The 23122-nt window shown below is 38.1% G+C and overlaps 1 protein-coding gene across 3 annotated transcripts in view; it reads left to right on the plus strand.

The window, feature by feature from the left end:
- LOC133610720 (ras-related protein Rab-26) overlaps nucleotides 1-23122 on the plus strand; it is a 133284-nt gene that overhangs the window by 104398 nt on the left and 5764 nt on the right. For all 3 annotated transcript variants that reach the window (XM_061967264.1, XM_061967265.1, XM_061967267.1), the window contains 3 exons: nucleotides 3132-3197; nucleotides 15542-15598; nucleotides 19052-19128. In XM_061967264.1, coding sequence (XP_061823248.1) covers nucleotides 3132-3197; nucleotides 15542-15598; nucleotides 19052-19128 — 200 coding nt within the window. The remainder of the gene's footprint in view (nucleotides 1-3131; nucleotides 3198-15541; nucleotides 15599-19051; nucleotides 19129-23122) is intronic.

Below are 23122 nucleotides of genomic sequence, written 5' to 3' on the forward strand. Positions count from 1 at the left end.
CCTTGTTATCTAATCACCTGTCACCCTGTATAAGCAGCAGCCGGTAGGAGAAAGGTTGTTGGAGCGAGAGTGACACAGACTCTGTGCTGAAAAGCAAACAAATGGCAAACACTGAAAATAAACCAGCATTAAACCTTGAAACCTGGGCTCTCATGTCGGTGCTTGGTGGTCAGAGGAACCCCCTGGAGGGCAACCTCCACACAATGCAAATAAACAATTGGCTTCATGCTAAACAATACACTTATCAATACAAAACATAACCATTCAAATAAATACAAAAATATCCATAAACATTTCAATAAATACTAAAATATCCACATACAAACAAAATCTGTTAAAGAAAATGAAAGATAGAGACAATAAAAAAAGAGACTAATAACATAACAAATTGTGCTTACTAAAACAAATAACAATATCTCAGACAGACAATAAATTGATGGCCTCCCTATCATTTGAAAACTTCCAAGTTTTAACTCATAATTTAAAATCACTTATCCAATGAGTAAAATTGATTTTCACTTTTTAAAAATACACTTTTGTATATGAAAGATTTTATTAGCAAGATAATAATATGAATAACCATTTCTAGGTTGTTGTCTTTTATAAATATACCAAATTTAATATTCTCTATTTTTATTTCGAGAAATCTCTTTATCTTTGGCTCATGGTGATTGTTGTCATAAGTGAGTGTAAAATGTGTAGCTTTAATGGTACATGCTTTTCTTCCCCACATTCCACCCAAGTGTCACCTTCAGCCAGCCAATAAAGTTGACTTGACACAACCTTAAAGGAAAACTGCACATTTTGGGGAATTTTGCCTATCGTTCTCAAACATTATGAGAGACAAGAAGACAGATGTAGGTTTTAATGTATTCTAACTAAATAAGTCTGCTTACAATGGAAAGTCCTCCATTCCTCCCCTAACCATACAAAAGCACCTACGATACAGTTAAATTTTTTGACTTGAATTTTAACCAAGTATTAGTGATATTGTTATGACAAGCGCTAACGCAGCCAAACTATTTATAGCAACACCATGATCATAGAGCACTAACTAGCTTTTGCTGCTGTAGTGACATCAGCTAGTGAGCTGATAGTGGAAGGATGAGGACATAATCTGACAAGTTGGTCAACTTTGACATCCAGTTAAGACCCAGATAGGGTGAGAAAGACACACAAATATGCTTGATCCCACCCTTTTTTGTTCTTCGCGAGGATAAAGGTTCACACTGCAGGGTCGGATGTCCAATTTTGGATTTGTTTTTTTATCTGATCTTTTTAATGGCCGTTCACATTAAAAAACAATGTTATCTAATGTGAACGCAATCTAGAATGCATGTGGACATGATGTCATGACATGGCACGCACTGCAGTGTTTACGTAAGCAAACATTGCTTTGGCGTTAGCCGGTCTCAGCGCTGGCGCATTTGTGGCAATTTCAAAGATTTTGTGCAATCAAAGCCACAATTTTCTGAACCAAATTACTGCGCGTAGAAGATTAAAAAGAAAGAGGACTTTGTATTTTGGCTGTGGCAGTTTTCCAGGATATTTTGCTTCAATGCCTGCTTAGAGCATGTCTGTGAGGGAGCAGTCGGAGTTTTAGCAACGTGAGTTCCTAAAACATATAATTTTCTCTTGTTTTATGCTCCGTTGTCATCTATTTATTTCTATTTTGGCTATTTCTATGCCGTTCTGGTCGTATGAATGCGACCTAAGGGCGGGAGTGTTCACATTGAGGACGCATCGCATATATATTAGATTTGTATCAATCAATTCTCTTTCCTTACAAAACATATAGGAGTCCATACACTTAACAATTGTGATTTTTCACATAAAAAACGAGGCCTGGGTCGGATATGAAAAATTAGGAGTTGTACTGTTCACACAGACATGAAAACATTTGATACAGGTCGCATATGGATAAAAAAAATTGTCAACAAACCATCAGTCGGATATTGTACAGTAAGTGATTCTGTGTGTTGGCTCTCATGATGTCTGCAGTAAGTAATAGTCAGTATTGGTGTCGAAGGAAAAATGTATGAAATGAGTGAAATTAATGCACCGCCATATGCTTAAACTAAGCAAAATATGTAAATATTACATGTTATTATGAATGTACCTTTAATTACATTACATATACACTTTTAGCATGTAGATAAAATGATGATGGTGTTTGGATGTTTTTTAAGTGCTTTATAGAAAGAATAGAGCCACTCCCTGTGGCTCCATTGTAAGCAGACTTTTGATCACATTTATTAATTAGTTAGAATGCATAAAAAAAGAAAAACATATGTGCTCTTGTCTTACATTAGGATTGTGAATTATAGTTAAAATTCCGAGAAAAAAAAGTTAAGTTCCCCTTTAAACCTCTCGAAGGCTTACTGTACTTAAATGTTGCCTGAGCTCTGGTTTTCATTAAATCTTCACACTCTTTTCTCCAGGTTAGAGAGATATTCTTAGACCAATTAACTATCATTCACACTCCTGTGAAAATAAGTCTGTTAAATCCCCCTAAGTTCATTATTATTTACTATCATCATTATATCCTAACATTCATTTACTGGAAGAATAGACAACTTTTCAGAATGTTTGACTGTGTACTGCTCAGTCGTCTGATTGGATTACGATTGAATCACACGTTGTGTGTCTCTCAGAGGGCATTGAGTGGAGGCTATTACCATCACTGAGATTATTTTCATAATCAATCGGACAAAGTGGAAAAATGAAAGTAGGACACCAACTTTGGCCCTTTGGAAGTTCCAGTATTGTAAAAGTTTTTCATGTGAATGAAGGTTTCAAATGTTTAATTTCTTTATGGAATGTAGAAGCCTTGGAGTGTTTGCATTATTTGTTTGTCACACATAAGGCGGGAACATGGAAACTCTTCCCCTTGGTTTGCTTTGGATGTTCCATGATGTTGTATTCAGCTATGTAGATGTGGACACAAATACACCAAGGCCAGACATCTAACTATCTAAACAGGAAAGTAAGGGGTCCAGTATGTATTCCATACAAACACTAATTGCGATTGATTTTGTTGTCCTCTTCCAACTTCTGTGTGTCCATCCGTCTTCATCGCCCCTCTCCTCTTCCCTATTTCACTTTCACCTCCACATCTCATCTTTCTGCAGGCATGGTTGACAGAGATCCATGAGTACGCCCAGCAGGACGTAGTCATCATGCTGCTAGGCAACAAGGTGAGACCTTGTATTGGAGAATGACTGACTGAACGATGGGGTCAGAGAGAAGGGGTAGGCGTCATGACGGAAGGATACAAAATTGATTTATAAATCAGAAATCTTAAGGGTTCTTACTCTGTTTGAAGGCCCCTAGGTGCCCAAAAATGTACTTCTCTACACATGGCCAGCCCCTGGCATAAACACTATTTGCGGTTGTTTAGGGCTGTTTCAGCTAAACTTTTATTCAGCAGTGAGTCAACATGTCCTTTGTAATATTTTTACTTCAGTTAAGCAGCATCGCGGACGCATCTACTCGAAAGCCCATAGATATAATCACTACTTTCCAGTCAATAGGAGAAGACGCAAAGAAAAAGGCTCCGCTTTTGTTAGCGGGGTTTTTGATACATTTGAGGGCTTTTGACCACTGATTTGTGATCACAGCCACAGGAGAGTTCACCTGGCATCTTCGAACTGATTTTGGTCCGGTGAGAGCCATTGTGTCACTGAAATAAGGCGAGTTGGAAGAGCCGTTAGCCTCAAGCCAACGCCGCCCCCACCGCAACTCAAAGTGGTTGCCTAGCAACCAGAAGCAACGGCGAGAGTTTGAAGCTGTTTTAAAGTGCTTCCGACGACAGAGTAATATAAGTTGACAGGCTGAAACCTCAAGGTGATGTCTGAACGGCGCAAGGTACTAAATTGTTGAAATAGTTAAAAGTGCAGCAAGTCGCTAAAGAAGCAACTGTCGTTAGCGAGCTGCTGCAATGTCAAAATCTAAAAGAAAAACTTAAATCCTAAAACCTTCGGTGTCATCTGGATCAAATGCTTCTCCAGACACAGTACACGTGGGGAAGCACGATTTGATAATGGGCACAGGACGCAAGGAAGCAAGACTTGATGCTAAAAAAAATAGTCGATGACTATTATCTACCATGAATTGATTAACGTGGACCCCGACTTAAACAAGTTGAAAAACGTATTCGGGTGTTACCATTTAGTGGTCAATTGTACAGAATATGTACTGTACGGTGCATTCTACTAATACAAGTTTCAATCAATCAATCAATCAAAAGACATAGAAAGAGTGAGATTAGAACACAGAGCAGACCTGGAAAGAGTAAAAAGAGAACTTAAAGAAGGTCAGAGAAAAGCAACAACAGAATACAAAGAAGATCGGAGAAGTCTGCAGGAAAATATAGAAAGTCTGCAAACTCAGAATAACAACATAAGGAAGGACTTTCAGGAAATGCATGAAGAAATGAGGACTCTTCAAGAAGAAGTTATTGCAGAGACAACAACATGCTGAGGAATATCATGGATGAAATGGATCAGGATAAACGAATGAATGATATCATCATGACAGGGCACCAAATTAAACCAAGATTCTACGCGAAAGCTGTGAATAAATGAGGAGAACCAGATGAAATAGATGCTGCCTCAGCAGAACAGCAAGTGGTCAACTTTCTGCAATCAAAGGAAATGTAAATAGATATTAATACCATCGAAACATGCATCCCACTGAACGAAAGAAACAACAACACCACTCCAGTCATCCTCATAAAACTATTTAACAGAAAATCTAAAATGGCACTGCTGAAACAGGGAAAGAAGCTGAAGGGAACACATTTGTACATGAATGAGCATCTCACAAAAACGCAATGCTGAAATCGCCACGAAAACACGCGACATAGGAAAGCAGGGAAAAATTCAGAGAAATTGGAGCGTAAACTGTAAAATCTACATCAAGCTGAATGGAGGTCCAGAAGCAAGAGTACTTGTTGTCCATGACATCAAGGACCAGGACAAATATTAAAGTTGACACTGCTTCCACAACGACGATGATAAGGGAGTTTGACGCAAAACAAACACCTAAATTCAACACCAACACTACTATGTTCCAAGGGCCACTAAACAAGAAGACATAGATTCAGGAACGCATCCACTTTCAATTATAGAGATTAATGAAACAACATCAAAGTCTGTTGAACAAGAAAACAAGGAACTGCAACAAAGATCACAAAAACCAGGATTTGGAAAATGATATAGATCCAGATATCATTGTTTTCCCCCTATTTCTATTATTCATATCACCAATACAACAGCAACATCAAATGTGATAACAAATTGTCAATTATTAATTTTAATAGCATAAGCTAATATGTAAATTACAACAATAGGAAGAATTTTTTTAGAACAATTCAACGAACCCTTCGAAGTAATCGCTGTCACAGAAACATGGATTGATGATAAAAAACAAATATATTTTGACCTGGAAGGATACGAAGTAAATGACATCCACAGAACCAACAAAAACAGAGGAGGACTAGCTGTGTACATGATGAAGAACCTTAACTATAATGTGGCAAAAAACATGTCATTTGCTATAAATACTATCTAAGATTGTGTAACCATTGAAATATGTCAGGAAAAAAGCAAAAACATATTAATCAGTTGTATATACTGTATCGATCCCCTAAGTCAAGTATTGAACCATTTGAAGACTGGATCAAGGCAAATTTTATGGACACTGGTCAAAAAAAAAATTCTGATGTGGTGACTTCAATACTGACTTATTGAACCCTAGTAAGCAAAATTCCATTGATGACTTCATTGATACAATGTACAGCATCAGTTTATATCCTAAAATCACAAAGCCAAGCAGAATCATAATATTTTACCAATGATTTTGATAATGACACTACAAGTGGTCTAATTTTAACCGACATTAGTGATCATCTGCCAGTTTTCACAATCTATGAAGTAAAATACAGGAAGTGGAACATGGGCGACAAAAATCCATTTTGAAGACCATGCACAGAGAAGAGTATGATTGCCTTCAAAAATGAGCTAAAAAAATCAAAATCGGGACAAGGTGTACAATGAAAATGATGTTGATGAAGCATATAAACATTTCTTGAACACGTTCATAACACTTAATAACAAACATTGTCCATGGGAAACAACTCAGTAGAAAGCAGAGAAAGAATAAATCAACCATGGATGACAAAAAGGATTAAAGAATGCTTTTAAGAAGAAGAGTACATTACATAGAAAATGTATAACACAAAGAACTACAGAGGCAGAAAATAAGTGCAAAAAGTATAAAAACAAGCTAGCTAACATACTACGAACATGTAGAAAATAATATTATAGTCAATTATAGCAATTTTCAATTGGCCTTACTGGGGTAGGAGATATCCAACACTTTGCTCCCCCCCTTGGACCAATTAAACAATGGTTTTGTTAATATTTTCTAAACTGAGTTGTAATTGTCAATGTAGTATTTTTGTGTATTGGTTATACGTGATTATTTAGATTATAATCATACACTGTAATATTAAAAGACAAATCTTTACATAACTTGTAAAATATTAATAACACATTATTTCTTAATATCTGACTATAAACATATTTGAATTACATTTTGTTGGTTGTGTCTTATATGCACACATAACTTCTGGTCGCCAAGATTAATAAACAAAAGGTGCTCTCTCCTGATGAAGGTGAGGAGATAAGGAGATCGCTTGAATTTTTAACAGCAGAGGTATCAGCCATAAAGCAGTACCAACAGACAATTATGCAGCTGGTGGAGGAGGTAAAAATTCTACGAGTCGAGAATGACGCAAAAAATTTACAAATAGAACAATTAACGGACCGAGTGGACGAACTGGAACAGTACACAAGAATAAATGACGTTATTCTGACCGGGCTTAATATAAAGCCCCGTTCATATGCTCGGGCGGTGACTGCTAATGGTGGAGAGGAGCCCGGGAGTTTGGACATCTCCACAGAGAGGCAAGTGGCAACATTCATGGAGTCAAAAGGTATATTCATGGCAAATGTGGAAGCTTGCCACCCACTCCATAAGAAGAAGGATAATTCGGCACCAGTAATAACAATGAGATTTGTCAATAGGAAACATAAAACTGCATTACTAAAACAAGGGAGGAAGCTGAAAGGAACAGACGTGTACATAAATGAACATTTAACAAAGAAAAACGCAGACATAGCCAGAAAAGCACGTAGCTTAAGAAAACAAGGAAAAATACAACAAACATGGACAGCAAACTGCAAAATATTTATTAAACTAAATGGAACACCAGAGGAAGCAAGAGTAATAGTCATAAGGAAAATAGCAGAGCTGGATAAATTTCAATAACGATAAAAAAATTAAACACAACCATGACACAAACAAACAATAATCAATCAAACAGAGAATTTATAACATTTTCCAGCATTGAATATAACAGGACGGAATTGGACAGTGCTATATATCCAGACACACATTTTTTTTCTCACATGGACAATAATTGTTTATATATATATATATATATATATATATATATATATATATATATATATATATATATATATATTATTATTATTATTATTATATTATTAAGTACAGTACAACACCAACATTAATTCCAAAAACAAACTGTCAATTATTCACATTAACTGCAGAAGCTTGTATGCCAATTTTAACAATATGAAATCATTTTTGGAACAATTTAAAGAACCTTTCAAAATTATCGCTGTATCAGAGACATGGATGGATCCAAAAAAAGGAATGGACTTTGGACTAGAAGGATATGAACTCAATTATATTAATAGAGTAAATAAGAATGGAGGCGGAGTTGCTGTATATGTGATGAAGGACTTCCATTACAAGGTGGTAAAAAAACATGTCACTGGCTATTGACAATGTTTTAGAGTGTATAACCATTGAGATATGTCATGAAAGAAGTAGAAATGTATTGATCAGTTGTATATATAGGGCACACAACTCAAGTATTGTAGGATTTGAAGACTGGATTAAGGGAACTTTCAATGGAATCAGTCAAAAAGTACTTTTTTTATGTGGAGACTTCAACATTGATCTCTTGAACCCCAACAAGCAAAAGTCCATTAATGATTTCACAGATACAATGTATAGTATGAGTTTGTATCCCCAAATCACAAGGCCAACCAGAATTGCAAGTCACAGTGCTACACTTATTGACAATATCTTCACTAATGTCTTTGAAAATAATACAAGTGGACTGTTAACAACCGACATCAGTGACCATCTGCCAGTCTTTACTATTTATGATGGGAACTACAGGAAGAAGAACATTGACAAAAAGACATTTCAAAGACTATGCACAGAGGAAGGAATGATTTCCTTCAGGAAGGATCTGAGGAAACAAATTTGGGACAACGTATATAATGAAGATGATGTAGATGATGCATATGGGAATTTTGTTAACACCTTTCTTACACTCTATGATAAACATTGCCCATGGAAAGAACGTAGTAAGAAGCAAAAGAAAAACAACCAACCATGGATGACAAAAGGACTGAAAAATGCTTGTCACAAAAAAAACACATTGTATCGAATATTTATAACACAGAGATCTATAGAGGCAGAATATAAGTAAAAGAAATATAAAAACAAACTAATTGGTATACTACGAACATGTAAGAAGGAATACTACAGTCAATTATTAAACAAGAACAAAAACAACATGAGAGCAACATGGGGCATCCTAAATAGCATAATTAAAAATGGTGCTAAGAAAGATTACCCCCAGTACTTTCTAGATGGAAATACAAAAAATGACAATATGAACCAAATAGCTGAACGTTTCAATGATTATTTTGTTAATATCGGAAAAAATCTGGATCAAAGAATTCCAAATGCAGATGATGGGTCAGTTGAGGCCTTGAGTGAGCTCATAGACAGCAATCCCAATTCCATGTTTCTTAAAAGTGTAACAAAAGAAGAAATAATCAAAATTGTAAAAAATTGTAAATCCAAGACCTCAACCGACTGTCATGGAATAGATATGGTAACGATAAAAAAGGTTATTCAAGACATTTCAGAACCTCTGACATATATCACCAATGTATCATTTTTAACCGGTAAATTCCCTGATATAATGAAAATTGCAAAAGTCGTACCAATTTATAAGAATGGAGACGTACACCAGTTTACTAACTACAGACCAGTTTCATTACTTCCACAATTCTCCAAAATCTTGGAAAAATTATTCAATAGTCGATTAGATTTATTTATTAACAAAAGTGGGACGCTTGTGGAGAACCAATATGGATACCGAGCAAATATCTCAACATCAATAGCACTAACCAAAATAACAGAGGAAATTACCAATGCAATAGATGGTAAAGAATGTGCGGCCGCAGTATTCATGGACTTAACAAAAGCATTTGACACAATTAATCATGATATTTTAATACGAAAATTAGAACAATATGGCATCAGAGGTTTGGTATTGAATTGGGTAAGAAGTTATTTAACCAACAGGAAGCAATATGTAAAGATGGGTGAAAATATGTCAACACGGCTAGATATATCCTGTGGTGTACCCCAGGGGTCAATACTGGGATCAAGATTGTTCAATCTTTATATAAACGACATTTGTAAGCTTACGAAGGACTTAAAGTTGGTTTTATTTGCAGACGACACAACTGCTTTCTGTTCAGGAGAGAGCACACAGAAGATAATACAAATAATAACAGAAGAAATGAACAAATTAAAAAGATGGTTTGACAAAAACAGACTATCTTTGAATCTCATCCATCCCTCCATCCATTTTCTACCGCATATTCCCTTTGGGGTCGCGGGGGGCGCTGGAGCCTATCTCAGCTACAATCGGGCGGAAGGCGGGGTACACCCTGGACAAGTCGCCACCTCATCGCAGGGCCAACACAGATAGACAGACAACATTCACACTCACATTCACACACTAGGGCCAATTTAGTGTTGCCAATCAACTTATCCCCAGGTGCATGTCTTTGGAGGTGGGAGGAAGCCGGAGTACCCGGAGGGAACCCACGCAGTCACGGGGAGGACATGCAAACTCCACACAGAAAGATCCCGAGCCCGGGATTGAACCCAAGACTACTCAGGACCTTCGTATTGTGAGGCAGATGCTCTTTGAATCTCAGTAAAACTAAAATAATGCTATTTGGTAATAGTAGAAAATAGCATCATACACAAATACAAATAGACGAAGTAGACATAGAAAGAGTAAAAGAAACTAGATTTTTGGGAGTATTAATAGATGATCGATTGAACTGGAAATCTCATATACAAAACATACAACATAAGGTGGCAAAAAAAAATTCAATAATGAATAAAGCAAAATATGTCCTGGGCCAAAAATCACTACATATTCTTTACTGCTCGCTAGTGTTACCATATCTGAGTTATTGTGCAGAAATATGGGGAAATAACTACAAATGTGCGCTACATTCGCTAACCGTGTTACAAAAAAGATCAGTTAGAATAATACATAATGTTGGATATAGAGAACACACAAACCCTTTATTTATTAAGTCAGAAATATTAAAGTTTGGTGATTTGGTAAAATTGCAAACAGCTAAAATTATGTACAAAGCAAACTATAACCTGCTACCAAAGAATGTACAACAATTCTTCTCAACTAAAGAGGAGAAATATAACCTTAGAGGAAAAAATAATTTAAAACATTTATATGCACGTATAACACTTAGAACTTTTAGCATATCAGTATGTGGAATTAAATTATGGAATGGATTAAGTAAAGAAGTTAAAAATTGTACTGATATGATCCAGTTTAAGAGGTTGTTCAAAATGATAGTGCTTACAGAGTACAAAAAAGAAGAATTATGATAAATACTTTCAACCTTATTGAAAATAAGATATTCTTCATCTCAGTATGTTAATAATGACTGAATTAATTAATTAATTACATATTACAAAACTGTTGTATACTAATTCATAGATGTTATTTTATTATATAAAAAGGTCAGTAAATGATTCTATATATTTGTAAACGCTTGAAGTGGGAAAGGGGTAGGATTAAATAAGCTTTGCTTCTTCCTACTCCTTTTCGGGCATGATGTAAAATGAAATGATATGAAATTGTGTGATGTATTATGATGTAAGTGTGTTCATGTTCGAAATAAACTAAAGAAAGAAAAAAAGAAAGAAACAGTAAACCTTTGTTTATCGCTGTTAATCTGTTCTGGGCCTGGCTGTGGTAAATATATTTTTGCTAAGGATTTTTATAGCTTGCGCATAAACAACATGTTTACAACTTTCTAATTACAGTTTTTAACATTAAGAAAGGCCTCTAGACATGAAATAACACCCACATAGTCAGCTTTCCAATCCGCAAACTCAGAAGCGCGATGTGGCGAGGGACAACTGTATTACAATCCTCAATAGGCTGCAGTCAGCGCTACGGCGCCGAGATGAGTAATATTAAAGAACAAAATGGGGCATCAAACAAAATCTTGTTTTGGGCCACGTTGCTTCACATCTCCATTAAATTGCTATTTATTATAAGACCAAGAACTGAATGTGAGTGTGCAATGTAAGAAAGCTGCTCATATTGGCAAATTGAGATTTACAACCCAGCACTGTAGTTCTCAGTTCTAGAAAGCATTTCAGCCATCTTTTTTTATTAATATTTATATATTTACAACACGTTCTTAGACAAACCCGCTGCGCACACATCTGCTCAGAGCCCAGAAGACTTAGACTTAGACTTAGACTTCCTTTTTTTGTCATTCAAATTTGAACTTTACAGTACAGATAAGAACGAAATTTCGTTGAAGAAGGCAAGCAAGCAAAAAGTCAGACCCACTATACCAGGGGTCGGCAACCCGCGGCTCTAGAGCCGCATGCGGCTCTTTAGCGCCGCCCTATTGGCTCTCTGGAGCTTTTTCAAAAATGTATGAAAAATGGAAAAAGATGAGGGGAAAAAATATTTTTTTTGTTTTAATAGGGTTTCTGTAGGAGGACAAACTTGACACAAACCTCCCTAATTGTTATAAACCACACTGTTTATATTAAACATGCTTCACTGATTCGAGTATTTGGTGAGCGCCGTTTTGTCCTACTAATTTTGGCGGTCCTAGAACTCACCTTAGTTTGTTTACATGTATAACTTTCTCCGACTTTCTAGGACGTGTTTTATGCCACTTCTTTTTCCGTCTCATTTTGTCCACCAAACTTTTAACGTTGTGCATGAATGCACAAAGGTGAGTTTTGTTGATATTATTGACTTGTGTGGAGTGCTAATCAGACATATTTGGTCACTGCATGACTGCAATCTAATCGTTGCTAACATGCTATTTAGGCTAGCTATATGTACATATTACATCATTATGCCTCATTTGTAGGTATATTTGAGCTCATTTAGTTTCCTTTAAGTCATCTTAATTCAATTTATATCTCATGACACACTATCTGTAAGTAATATGGCTTTTAATTTTTTGTGGCTCCAGACAGATTTGTTTTTGTATTTTTGGTCCAATATGGCTCTTTCAACATTTTGGCTTGCCGACCCCTGCACTATACCGACATATCTTAATCTACATGACAGTGGCAGCTGTACCCAGGGGCGTAGCACCTAATTGTGGGCCCTCATACACAAGACCCCTAAAGGGCCCCCCATCCCACCCTCAAGCCAAACGTTGCTGCTCCGGACACACACACACACGTAGTATGTTTACAAGCATTCGAAAAACTAATTATTGCATTGAAACCAGCTTTTTAAAACATATATAAAAACCTTCATTAGGTTTTGACTTTTTAAAGAAGGGAATAACATATCTAGAGCAAAGATTCTCAAACTGTGGTACGTGTACCACAAGTGGTACGCGGGCTCCATTTAATGGTATGCCAAAGAATCACTTAATTAAATTTTAAAACACAAGTGTTACTATTCAAACTGTATATGTTACAGTGGCCAAACATATTAAATAAGTACCACTGATAGTCACACACACACACTAGGTGTGGTGAAATTACCCTCTGCATTTGACCCATCCCCTTGTTCCACCCCCCCTGGTAGGTGAGGGGAGCAGTGAGCAGCAGTGGTGACCGCGCTCGGGAATAATTTTGGTGATCTAACCCCCAATTCCAACCCTTGACGCTGAGTGCCAAGCAGGGAGGTAATGGGTCCCATTTTTTTGGTTTTTGACCAGGGTTTGGACTCACGACTAAATATACTTGTTATATAAAACCTCTCCCTTGTTTTAATGAATACGCTATTATTTTAATGTTGGTCAAAAGTTTTAGAACCACTGATCAGGAAACATATCCAGATAACCCCCTAAATACATTTTGTTTTGTTAAAATTTTTTTTTTTTTTTTTTTTTTTTACGAAAAAAGTACTGACAAATTCATAACAAATTGGCCACAATTTGAAATTAAATAATCAAATAACCTGTCATTATTTACTTAAATATTAGTATATATTTGTCAAGTTTTCCTTTACTTCAGAGTACAAAGTAGAGATTAGCTGATTCACATTGAATTATTACTCGTGCTTCTCATAGGAGTTAAGTCTGGTTTATACTCTCGCGTAAACTAACTTGCTAAAGCGACGCCATCTTGTCCCCTCCCACTGCGTCCGTTTCCGCAAGCCTTGCATGCACCTCCCAAAAATCCTAGCTTTGCGTCAGTGGCGATGAAGACCGCAGAGCTGTGATTGGTCAGCTTTTGAAGAGGAGGGTCCCCGAGGAGAGGAGAGCAGACTTTGTGTTTGAAATGCACAAATTATTGTAAGAAATAAAGCAACAGTGATTAAACATTTGCATGGAAACTGATATTGTGTACTTTATATCTCAGTGTGTTCTAAAACTATTGTTATTATTATTACTAATTGTATTATTGTGTTGTTCGTCTAAAAGAAGTCACACAAACGACACTCCTTTTAACTTTTATTGCCAATCTTGTGCTAACAACAGGTTCAATTCCGACACGTTTTTTTTCTTGTGCAAACTTTTTCTCTCACACACACTTCCTCGTCAATCATCTTTCAAGCACGAGAACTCTGAACACCAATAGCACATGATTATACACATTATCACCAGTATGTCATTAACTTACATTAATTATTTAACAATTTTGTTATTTTTCAATTACATGATAGCTCTCTCTTGTCCCATGTCCCGAACGGCCGAATTGCAAATAGCGTTGCAAATAAAAACAGCATCCACTGCCGCGACTCGTTCACAAGTTGCACATTCCATCTTCACGAAGGCATTTTATTCTGGTTTAATAAGTAAAACTTTCATTATACATAAACTGATGATTCTGAATGATTAGTTCCAGTGTCAACAAAGATGTCAATGTTGTGGTTGTCTTCTGCTCATCACAAGAGGTAAATATCTAGTCAACGACACTGCCCCTTAATGTTTTGAAAGAGAATTACAAGTGTAGCGCCACCCAGCCCATAGAAGAACTACAAATCAAACAAGATGCTATCACAGGGTACGCAAACTATGTGATGCGACAGTATATTACAACCTTTAAGTTTTTCCTGTCTTTAAAAAGTAGAGACACCTCCGCTTCTAACTTTAATCGAGAGTCTTTGAACGCACCACAGTAACGTTCAATGACATAAAACGTATACGTAACTTTCTCCGAAGCTGCCACAAATAGATGTATTACAGTTTTACCTTACTTTATTACTTCATCCTTGTTTTAAAATGCCGGTGCTGTGTGTGAATGCTTAAACGTGAGTGTAAAAGTCTCTCTGCTGCGAGGGTTCTCCTGAGTCCGATAGATCTCCGTGAGCCCGGTAGACAGTTTGAATACAGTCTTTTTATTTTCATTCAGCAGTCTGGATTGCTTGTCAGCAGTATTTTCCAGGCGTGTTTCTGCATGCGCTCTCTGTACGTGTCTCTCGCTCTCTCCAACTCCCAACTCCAACCTCGTGTCTCGTCCGGCTGCTGCTAATAAAGGCGACAGGTGATGAGATAACATGGTCCACCTGGGCCATCTACTCACCTGTCGCTGTCTTCGAGGCCGGTCCTTGCACACCCCGTTCCGCGGCAGGCCCGCAGGCCACGCCCCCCTCCACAGTGAGCTTTGATGAAGTTACGACGTCTATGTTACGGAAAGTGTTCCATGCTCGGTTTGCCGCTACCTAGGTGGAACCATTTTGCATTTTTAAAAAGGTGGTGTAGTTGGTAGTCTTAGACATTCTTAATTTTATTCAAGCAACCTTAATATTTAACTTTCACAGCTATATTTATTCTATATTAACATTTTTGACACTGTTTTTTATAACTTATAAATTTAAATGACAGAAAAATAAATATTACAATTTTACAAAAACCTGTGCTTGCGGCCCTTGTACAACATACCTACTTCGACGCCCCTGGATGTAGCATTTTGTTGGCTCGGTGTCTGTCGTGTCTTTAGGATAAACGGCAACATGGATAAGGAGCCAAAAGAAGGCCTCTTGCATCCAAAAATAATGACTTTCCTACATGAGCAGCAGTAAAAAAATGGAGCAGTCCCATGTTTCTTTCTATGTGATGTTTGTCACTAGCTTGATAACAGGTGTACTTTCTTGTAGGCAGACTTCACCCACGACAGGGTAGTGAAGAGAGAGGAAGGAGAGAAGCTGGCAAAGGTGAATATTCCGTTACTATAAAAATATGCTCATGCAGCGTGGCGCAATTCACAGGGGGACGCACGTTTCCCTGCACTTGATTGCTGTGCGGAGTTATGTGTTGATGGGGGCTCGCAGTGTTGTTTTGTTTGCATGGTTGATTTCTGACTTCATTTTCCAGGCCATTTCACCTAAATGAGCTCTGAGAGGTGTGTTAGCGTAAATGCGAACATACGTGCGAAGGAGGGGTGCAGCATTGGCTCAGCTGTCAAGGAGGGATGACACATAGCAAGATTACTTCTAATAATAAATTCATAGATATCTACTACATAATAACCCAATAATTGCATGTTAATAATGTGGTTGTAGTTTACAGTGGTGTAGAGCAGCAACGCATCATAGTGATTGGTGTTTTTGTAAAATATTTTTCCACTTTTATGCAACCAAACAAGGCAAAGTGAATTTTAGAAACACTCTCATGTAAGGTACAATGTCAACTACAAGCACAATAACAAATAAATTACAATGTGTATGTAAAAAAAAAAAAATAAATACTGTATTTTCCGGACTAGAAGCTATAAACTTTTTTTTTTCAACTTTATTTATTTTGGTAACACTTTAGTATGGGGAACATATTCACCATTAATTACCGTATTTTTCGGAGTATAAGTCGCACCAGAGTATAAGTCGCACCTGCCGAAAATGCATAATAAAGAAGGAAAAAAAACATATGTAAGTCGCACTGGAGTATAAGTAGCATTTTGGGGGGAAATGTATTTGATAAAACCCAACACCAAGAATAGACATTTGAAAGGCAATTTAAAATAAATAAAGAAGAGTGAACAACAGGCTGAATAAGTGTACGTTATATGACGCATAAATAACCAACTGAGAACGTGCCTGGTATGTTAACGTAACATATTATGGTAAGAGTCATTCAAATAACTATAACATATAGAACATGCTATACGTTTACCAAACAATCTGTCACTCCTAATCGCTAAATCCCATGAAATCGTATACGTCTAGTCTCTTACGTGAATGAGCTAAATAATATTATTTGATATTTTACGGTAATGTGTTAATAATTTCACACATAAGTCGCTCCTGAGTATAAGTCGCACCCCCGGCCAAACTATGAAAAAAACTGCGACTTATAGTCCGAAAAATACGGTAGTTGCTTATTAACATGCAAATTAGTAACATATTGGCTCTTAATTAGTCATTATTAAGTACTTATTAATGCCTTATTCTGCATGGCCTTATTATACAACCAGCCCTAACCCTCTAACCCTAACCCTAACCAAATAACTCTAAATTAAGTCTTTGTTACTTAGAATATGTTCCCCATACTAAAGTGTTACCTTTATTTTTATTTTTTTATCCCCCTCCCCAAAAAAAAAATAATACAAAAGAAAAAAATTAATGATTATAATACAAGTAAAATAATAACACCCCCCCGTCCTACATTTCAGTCACAGTAGGTAGCAATATACTGCCTTCCTCTTCACCACAAACAGATAGAGAATCCCACGGACCGACTAAAAGGAAAAAAAGTAACAACAAAAATAAAAATCACAAACATACAGAGAAGTGTCACTGAATAAAAACAACAACAAAGAAAAACGAGGGAAGTGGAAAGGTTCATTGTCAACAGTGAGTGTCACATTTATCCTATAGTGTCTTTAATTTAGCTATGTAACTAATCACACAGCCCCTGGTCAAGTCAAATTGTTTGGTGTACCCCTCAGATTATATTTAATTTTCTCTAAATCTAAGAAAAACATGAGGTCCTTAAACCATAGGGAGACCTTGGGGACAAACTGTGATTTCCACTCCAATAAAATCCTTCTACGAGCTATCAATGATGCAAAGGCGATACTATCCCTAAAAGTCTGCTTAATTTTTTGATAGTTTGGTGGAATTCCAAAAGTAGCCAATTCTGCACAAGGCGTCAATTTAAAATTGAGTGCATCTGCATCTTGAAGCCGCTACTTTTTTCCCAAGCTTTGAACCCTGAGGCTTATACAAAGGTGCTAAATTATGGAATGGATTAAGCAATGAAATTGAACAATGTACTAAAAGGATCCACTTTCGGAAACCATTTAAAATCTAAGTGTTTACAAAGTACAAGGAAAAATAATCCTCATAAACAGCCATCCATTTTCCACCGCTTGTCCTTTTCGGGGTCGCGGGGGGTGCTGGAGCCTACCTCAGCTGTCTTGGTCCATATTAAAAACTGAGAACATCTTAATCATCTCATAAAGGATGAATAAACCATCAATGAACTACCGTGTTACAGGCACCATTTGAAAAAAAAAAGGTACTTTATGTAAATAACCTTTTACAAAATATTTCTATGTAAATTTCTCATATCTGCAGCTTATAGTCCAGTGCGGTTAATACACTATATTGGCAAAAGTATTTGGCCACCTGCCTTTACTCACATAGGAACTTGAAGGGCCATCCCATGGAATTGTCCAAAATGTTTTGGTATGCTGGAGCATTCAAAGTTCCTTTCACTGGAACTAGGGGGCCAAGCCCAACTCCTGAAAAACCAACCCCACACCATAATTCCTCCTCCACCAAATTTCACACTCGGCACAATGCAGTCCGAAATGTAGCTTTCTTCTGGCAACCTCCAAACCCGGACTGGTCCATCAGATTGCCAGATGGAAAGGCGTGATTCATCAGTCCAGAGAAGGCGTCTCCACTGCTCTAGAGTCCAGTGGCGACGTCCTTTACACCACTGCATCCGACGCTTTGCATTGGACTTGGTGATGTATGGCTTTGATGCAGCTGCTCGGCCATGGAAACCCATTCCATGAAGCTCTCTGCGTACTGTACGTGGGCTAATTGGAAGGTCACATGAAGTTTGGATTTCTGTAGCAACTGACTGTGCAGAAAGTCTTTGCACTATGCGCTTCAGCATCCGCTGACCACTCTCTGTCAGTTTACGTGGCCTACCACTTGGTGGCTGAGTTGCTGTTGTTCCCAAACTCTTCCATTTTCTTCCATTTGACTGGAATATTTTAGAAGCGAGGAAATTTCACGACTGTATTTGTTGCACAGGTGGCATCCTATGACAGTTCCACGCTGGAAATCACTGAGAGCGGCCCATTCTTTCACAAATGTTTGTAGAAAGAGTCTCCATGCCTAAGTGCTTGATTTTATACACCGTGCCAAGTGATTAGGACACCTGATTCTTATCATTTGGATGGGTGGCCAAATACTTTTGGCAATATAGTGTATATGAACAAATATTTTTTCCTTCTAAAAGTGGTTGCGGCTTGTATAGCAGTGCGGTTTATAGTCCGGAAAATACGCTACGTAATGGTTGTCCACGACCATGCGTTGCTAGTTTTTTTGCATCTGTTTGTACTGACTGTCTTTGGTAACTAAGTGTGTATGTAAAATATTTAGGATATGCAGTACAAGCTTGCACACACTGTACTGTCTCCATGTTCTGTGCAGGAGTTTGGGGTGCCCTTCATGGAGACGAGTGCCAGGTCTGGAATGAATGTCGAGCTGGCCTTCACAGCTGTGGCAAAGTGAGTCAACCATAACCGCATAGACCCATTCCAGATTAGTAACAGAAGATTTGACACAATCATGCGTTACTGTTGTTACCTCTAAACCCATTGCTGAAGTAAGGTGGCAGCTTGTTTCTTTGTTCACTTCCTGCATCAATACATGACATCTGCCGTGAAATGAAGAACAAATATTTATTTGAGCCCAGTGTGTTCCCGATATGAACCTTTTTTTTAAAACGGTCCCTCCAGGATTTGTCGGGCTTTTTTTGGGCTTGTGCATTAAAATGCCTACATTCGTGGCAGCTTTTTCTTAAAGTTATGGCAAAAAAATTATATTATTAAAAATCTATTAAAAACATTGAATCAACCTGGGATTTTATTAATCTGTTATCAATGTTTTAAATATCCTCATAAACGTATCCCAAAAAATTACAGGATTCTAACAGGAATTGGTAAACAAATATGGTATTGATGTTTTACTCATTTTATTTCGCACACCGGGTGGCAGTAAAAGCACATACACAGAGCTCGTAGTCAAAATACTGTACTGTTTTAATGTATTATAACTAATAATAGTAACTAGAAAATGCAATTTTCAGGAGAAATAGCGTGTGAATGCTGAAAAGTCGAACTGAAATCCTAACAGTTTGCATGCAAGCCAGATAGCGTCAAGTGACAAAATATATAATAAATCATATATAATCTAAAAAAAAAATGTTGTTGTGGTTTTTTGCGTGTACGTTTTCTTTTTTTAAGTGTCAATTTTTGGATTAAAAACATTCAACAAGTATTATTGTTATGATTATTATTATTACTGTATTATTATTGATACTGTTGCTTGTATTATTATTATTGGTGTCCTTGTTTGTATTGTATCTAATAAGTATTGTATGTGTATGTCTTCTCAATTGCTTCATTGAAAAGCTGGGATTGGGTTGGAGTTGGGGATGCTCTATTAGCTTTCATTAAATTGATTAACATTTTGTGATTTTTGCAAATAAAATTGTATTATACAGTGGAACCTCGACTTACAAACCTAATTGGTTATTGAACATGGTTCGCCAACCAAAAAGTTTGTATAGGAAAGCAGAGTTTCCCATAAAATTTTATGTAAACATGAATAATTGGTTCTGTCATGTCTGTGTGATCATGTTTTGTTTTAGTCATGTTCGGTTTTGTTTTTGGACTTCTTGTGCACTTTTGTTTGTTTTGTCACCATAGCAACCATTAGTTTCACCTGGTTCACATCCTCATGTCACGCACCTGTCTCACGTTTTCACATTTTGCGTCACGCACCTGCTGTCACTAATCATGTCACTATCATTTAAGCTCCCAGTTGCCAGGCTGTCTTCCTGGCGACATCACTCTCTACATATCCTATCTATCCATCCATGCTACTGCTACCCATGATATTCATGTCCCCTATAGTTCATGCTTCATGCCATGCCACAATAAGTGTTTTGTTTCGTGTTCTTAGTTAATTGCCTTTGTGCTAGTCTTTTGTTTTTATAGCCAAGTTTTGTACTTCCGCCCTTGTGCACGCCTTTTGTTTGATTCCTTTTTTGAGTGTTAACAATAAATATGTATTTACCTTCACGCCATGTCCAGTCCAGCTTTACTTGCATCTCGGGAAAACAAACACACCATAGTCCACGTCCTGACAGGTTCTAGCCTTGACAAAAGTCCCTACTTTAGTAAAAAATGGCACACTTTGAAGACATTATAATATATACTGTATATATATATATATATATATATATATATATATATATATATATATATATATATATATATATATATATATACATACAGGTGTGGTCAAAAGTTTACATACACTTGTAAAGAACATAATGTCATGGCTGTCTTGAGTTTCCAATACTTTCTACAACTCTTATTTTTTGTGATGGAGTGATTGGAGCACATAATTGTTTGTCACAAAAAACATTCATGAAGTTTGGTTCTTTTATGAATTTATTATGGGTCTACTGAAAATGTGACCAAATCTGCTGGGTCAAAAGTATACATACAGCAATGTTAATATTTGGTTACATGTCCCTTGGCAAGTTTCACTGCAATAAGGCACTTTTGGTAGCCATCCACAAGCTTCTGGCAAGCTTCTGGTTGAATGTTTGACCACTCCTCTTGACAAAATTGGTGCAGTTTAGCTAAATTTGTTGGTTTTCTGACATGGACTTGTTTCTTCAGCATTGACCACACGTTTAAGTCAGGACTTTGGCAAGGCCATTCTAAAACCTTAATTCCAGCCTGATTTAGCCATTCCTTTACCACTTTTGACGTGTGTTTGGGGTCATTGTCCTGTTGGAACACCCAACCAAATATCAACATTGCTGTATGTACACTTTTGACCCAGCGGATTTGGTCACCTTTTCAGTAGACCCATAATAAATCCATAAAAGAACCAAACTTCATGAATGTTTTTTGTGACCAACAAGTATGTCCTCCAATTATTATACAAATGCCCTCATTTTCTGTCGTTAAATGAAGAATGACTCTTTGATTTTGAAAAGGATCTGGTGTGCATACGGTTCTTGTCTCTGGAAAGAGACCGATATTTGCGTCTGTAATTTCCATCCATCCATCCATCTTCTTCCGCTTATCCGAGGTCGGGTCGCGGGGGCAGCAGCCTAAGCAGGGAAGCCCAGACTTCCCTCTCCCCAGCCACTTCGTCCAGCTCCTCCCGGGGGATCCCGAGGCGTTCCCAGGCCAGCCGGGAGACATAGTCTTCCCAACGTGTCCTGGGTCTTCCTCGTGGCCTCCTACCGGTCGGACATGCCCTAAACACCTCCTTAGGGAGGCGCTCGGGTGGCATCCTGACCAGATGCCCGAACCACCTCATCTGGCTCCTCTCGATGCGGAGGAGCAGCGGCTTTACTTTGAGCTCCCCCCGGATGACAGAGCTTCTCACCCTATCTCTAAGGGAGAGCCCCGCCACCCGGCGGAGGAAACTCATTTCGGCCGCTTGTACCCGTGATCTTGTCCTTTCGGTCATAACCCAAAGCTCATGACCATAGGTGAGGATGGGAACGTAGATCGACCGGTAAATTGAGAGCTTTGCCTTGCGGCTCAGCTCCTTCTTCACCACAACGGATCGATACAGCGTCCGCATTACTGAAGACGCCGCACCGATCCGCCTGTCGATCTCACGATCCACTCTTCCCTCACTCGTGAACAAGACTCCGAGGTACTTGAACTCCTCCACTTGGGGCAAGATCTCCTCCCCAACCCGGAGATGGCACTCCACCCTTTTCCGGGCGAGAACCATGGACTCGGACTTGGAGGTGCTGATTCTCATCCCAGTCGCTTCACACTCAGCTGCGAACCGATCCAGTGAGAGCTGAAGATCCTGGCCAGATGAAGCCATCAGGACCAAATCATCTGCAAAAAGCAGAGACCTAATCCTGCAGCCACCAAACCGGATCCCCTCAACGCCTTGACTGCGCCTAGAAATTCTGTCCATAAAAGTTATGAACAGAATCGGTGACAAAGGGCAGCCTTGGCGGAGTCCAACCCTCACCGGAAACGTGTCCGACTTACTGCCGGCAATGCGAACCAAGCTCTGACACTGATCATACAGGGAGCGGACCGCCACAATCAGACAGTCCGAAACCCCATACTCTCTGAGCACTCCCCACAGGACTTCCCGAGGGACACGGTCGAATGCCTTCTCCAAGTCCACAAAGCACATGTAGACTGGTTGGGCAAACTCCCATGCACCCTCAAGGACCCTGCCGAGAGTATAGAGCTGGTCCACAGTTCCACGACCAGGACGAAAACCACACTGTTCCTCCTGAATCCGAGGTTCGACTATCCGGCGTAGCCTCCTCTCCAGTACACCTGAATAGACCTTACCGGGAAGGCTGAGGAGTGTGATCCCACGATAGTTAGAACACACCCTCCGGTTCCCCTTTTTAAAGAGAGGAACCACCACCCCGGTCTGCCAATCCAGAGGTACTGCCCCCGATGTCCACGCGATGCTGCAGAGTCTTGTCAA

The sequence above is a fragment of the Nerophis lumbriciformis genome, linkage group LG11, assembly GCF_033978685.3.
Source record: "Nerophis lumbriciformis linkage group LG11, RoL_Nlum_v2.1, whole genome shotgun sequence".
NCBI classification, from domain to species: Eukaryota; Metazoa; Chordata; class Actinopteri; order Syngnathiformes; family Syngnathidae; genus Nerophis; species Nerophis lumbriciformis.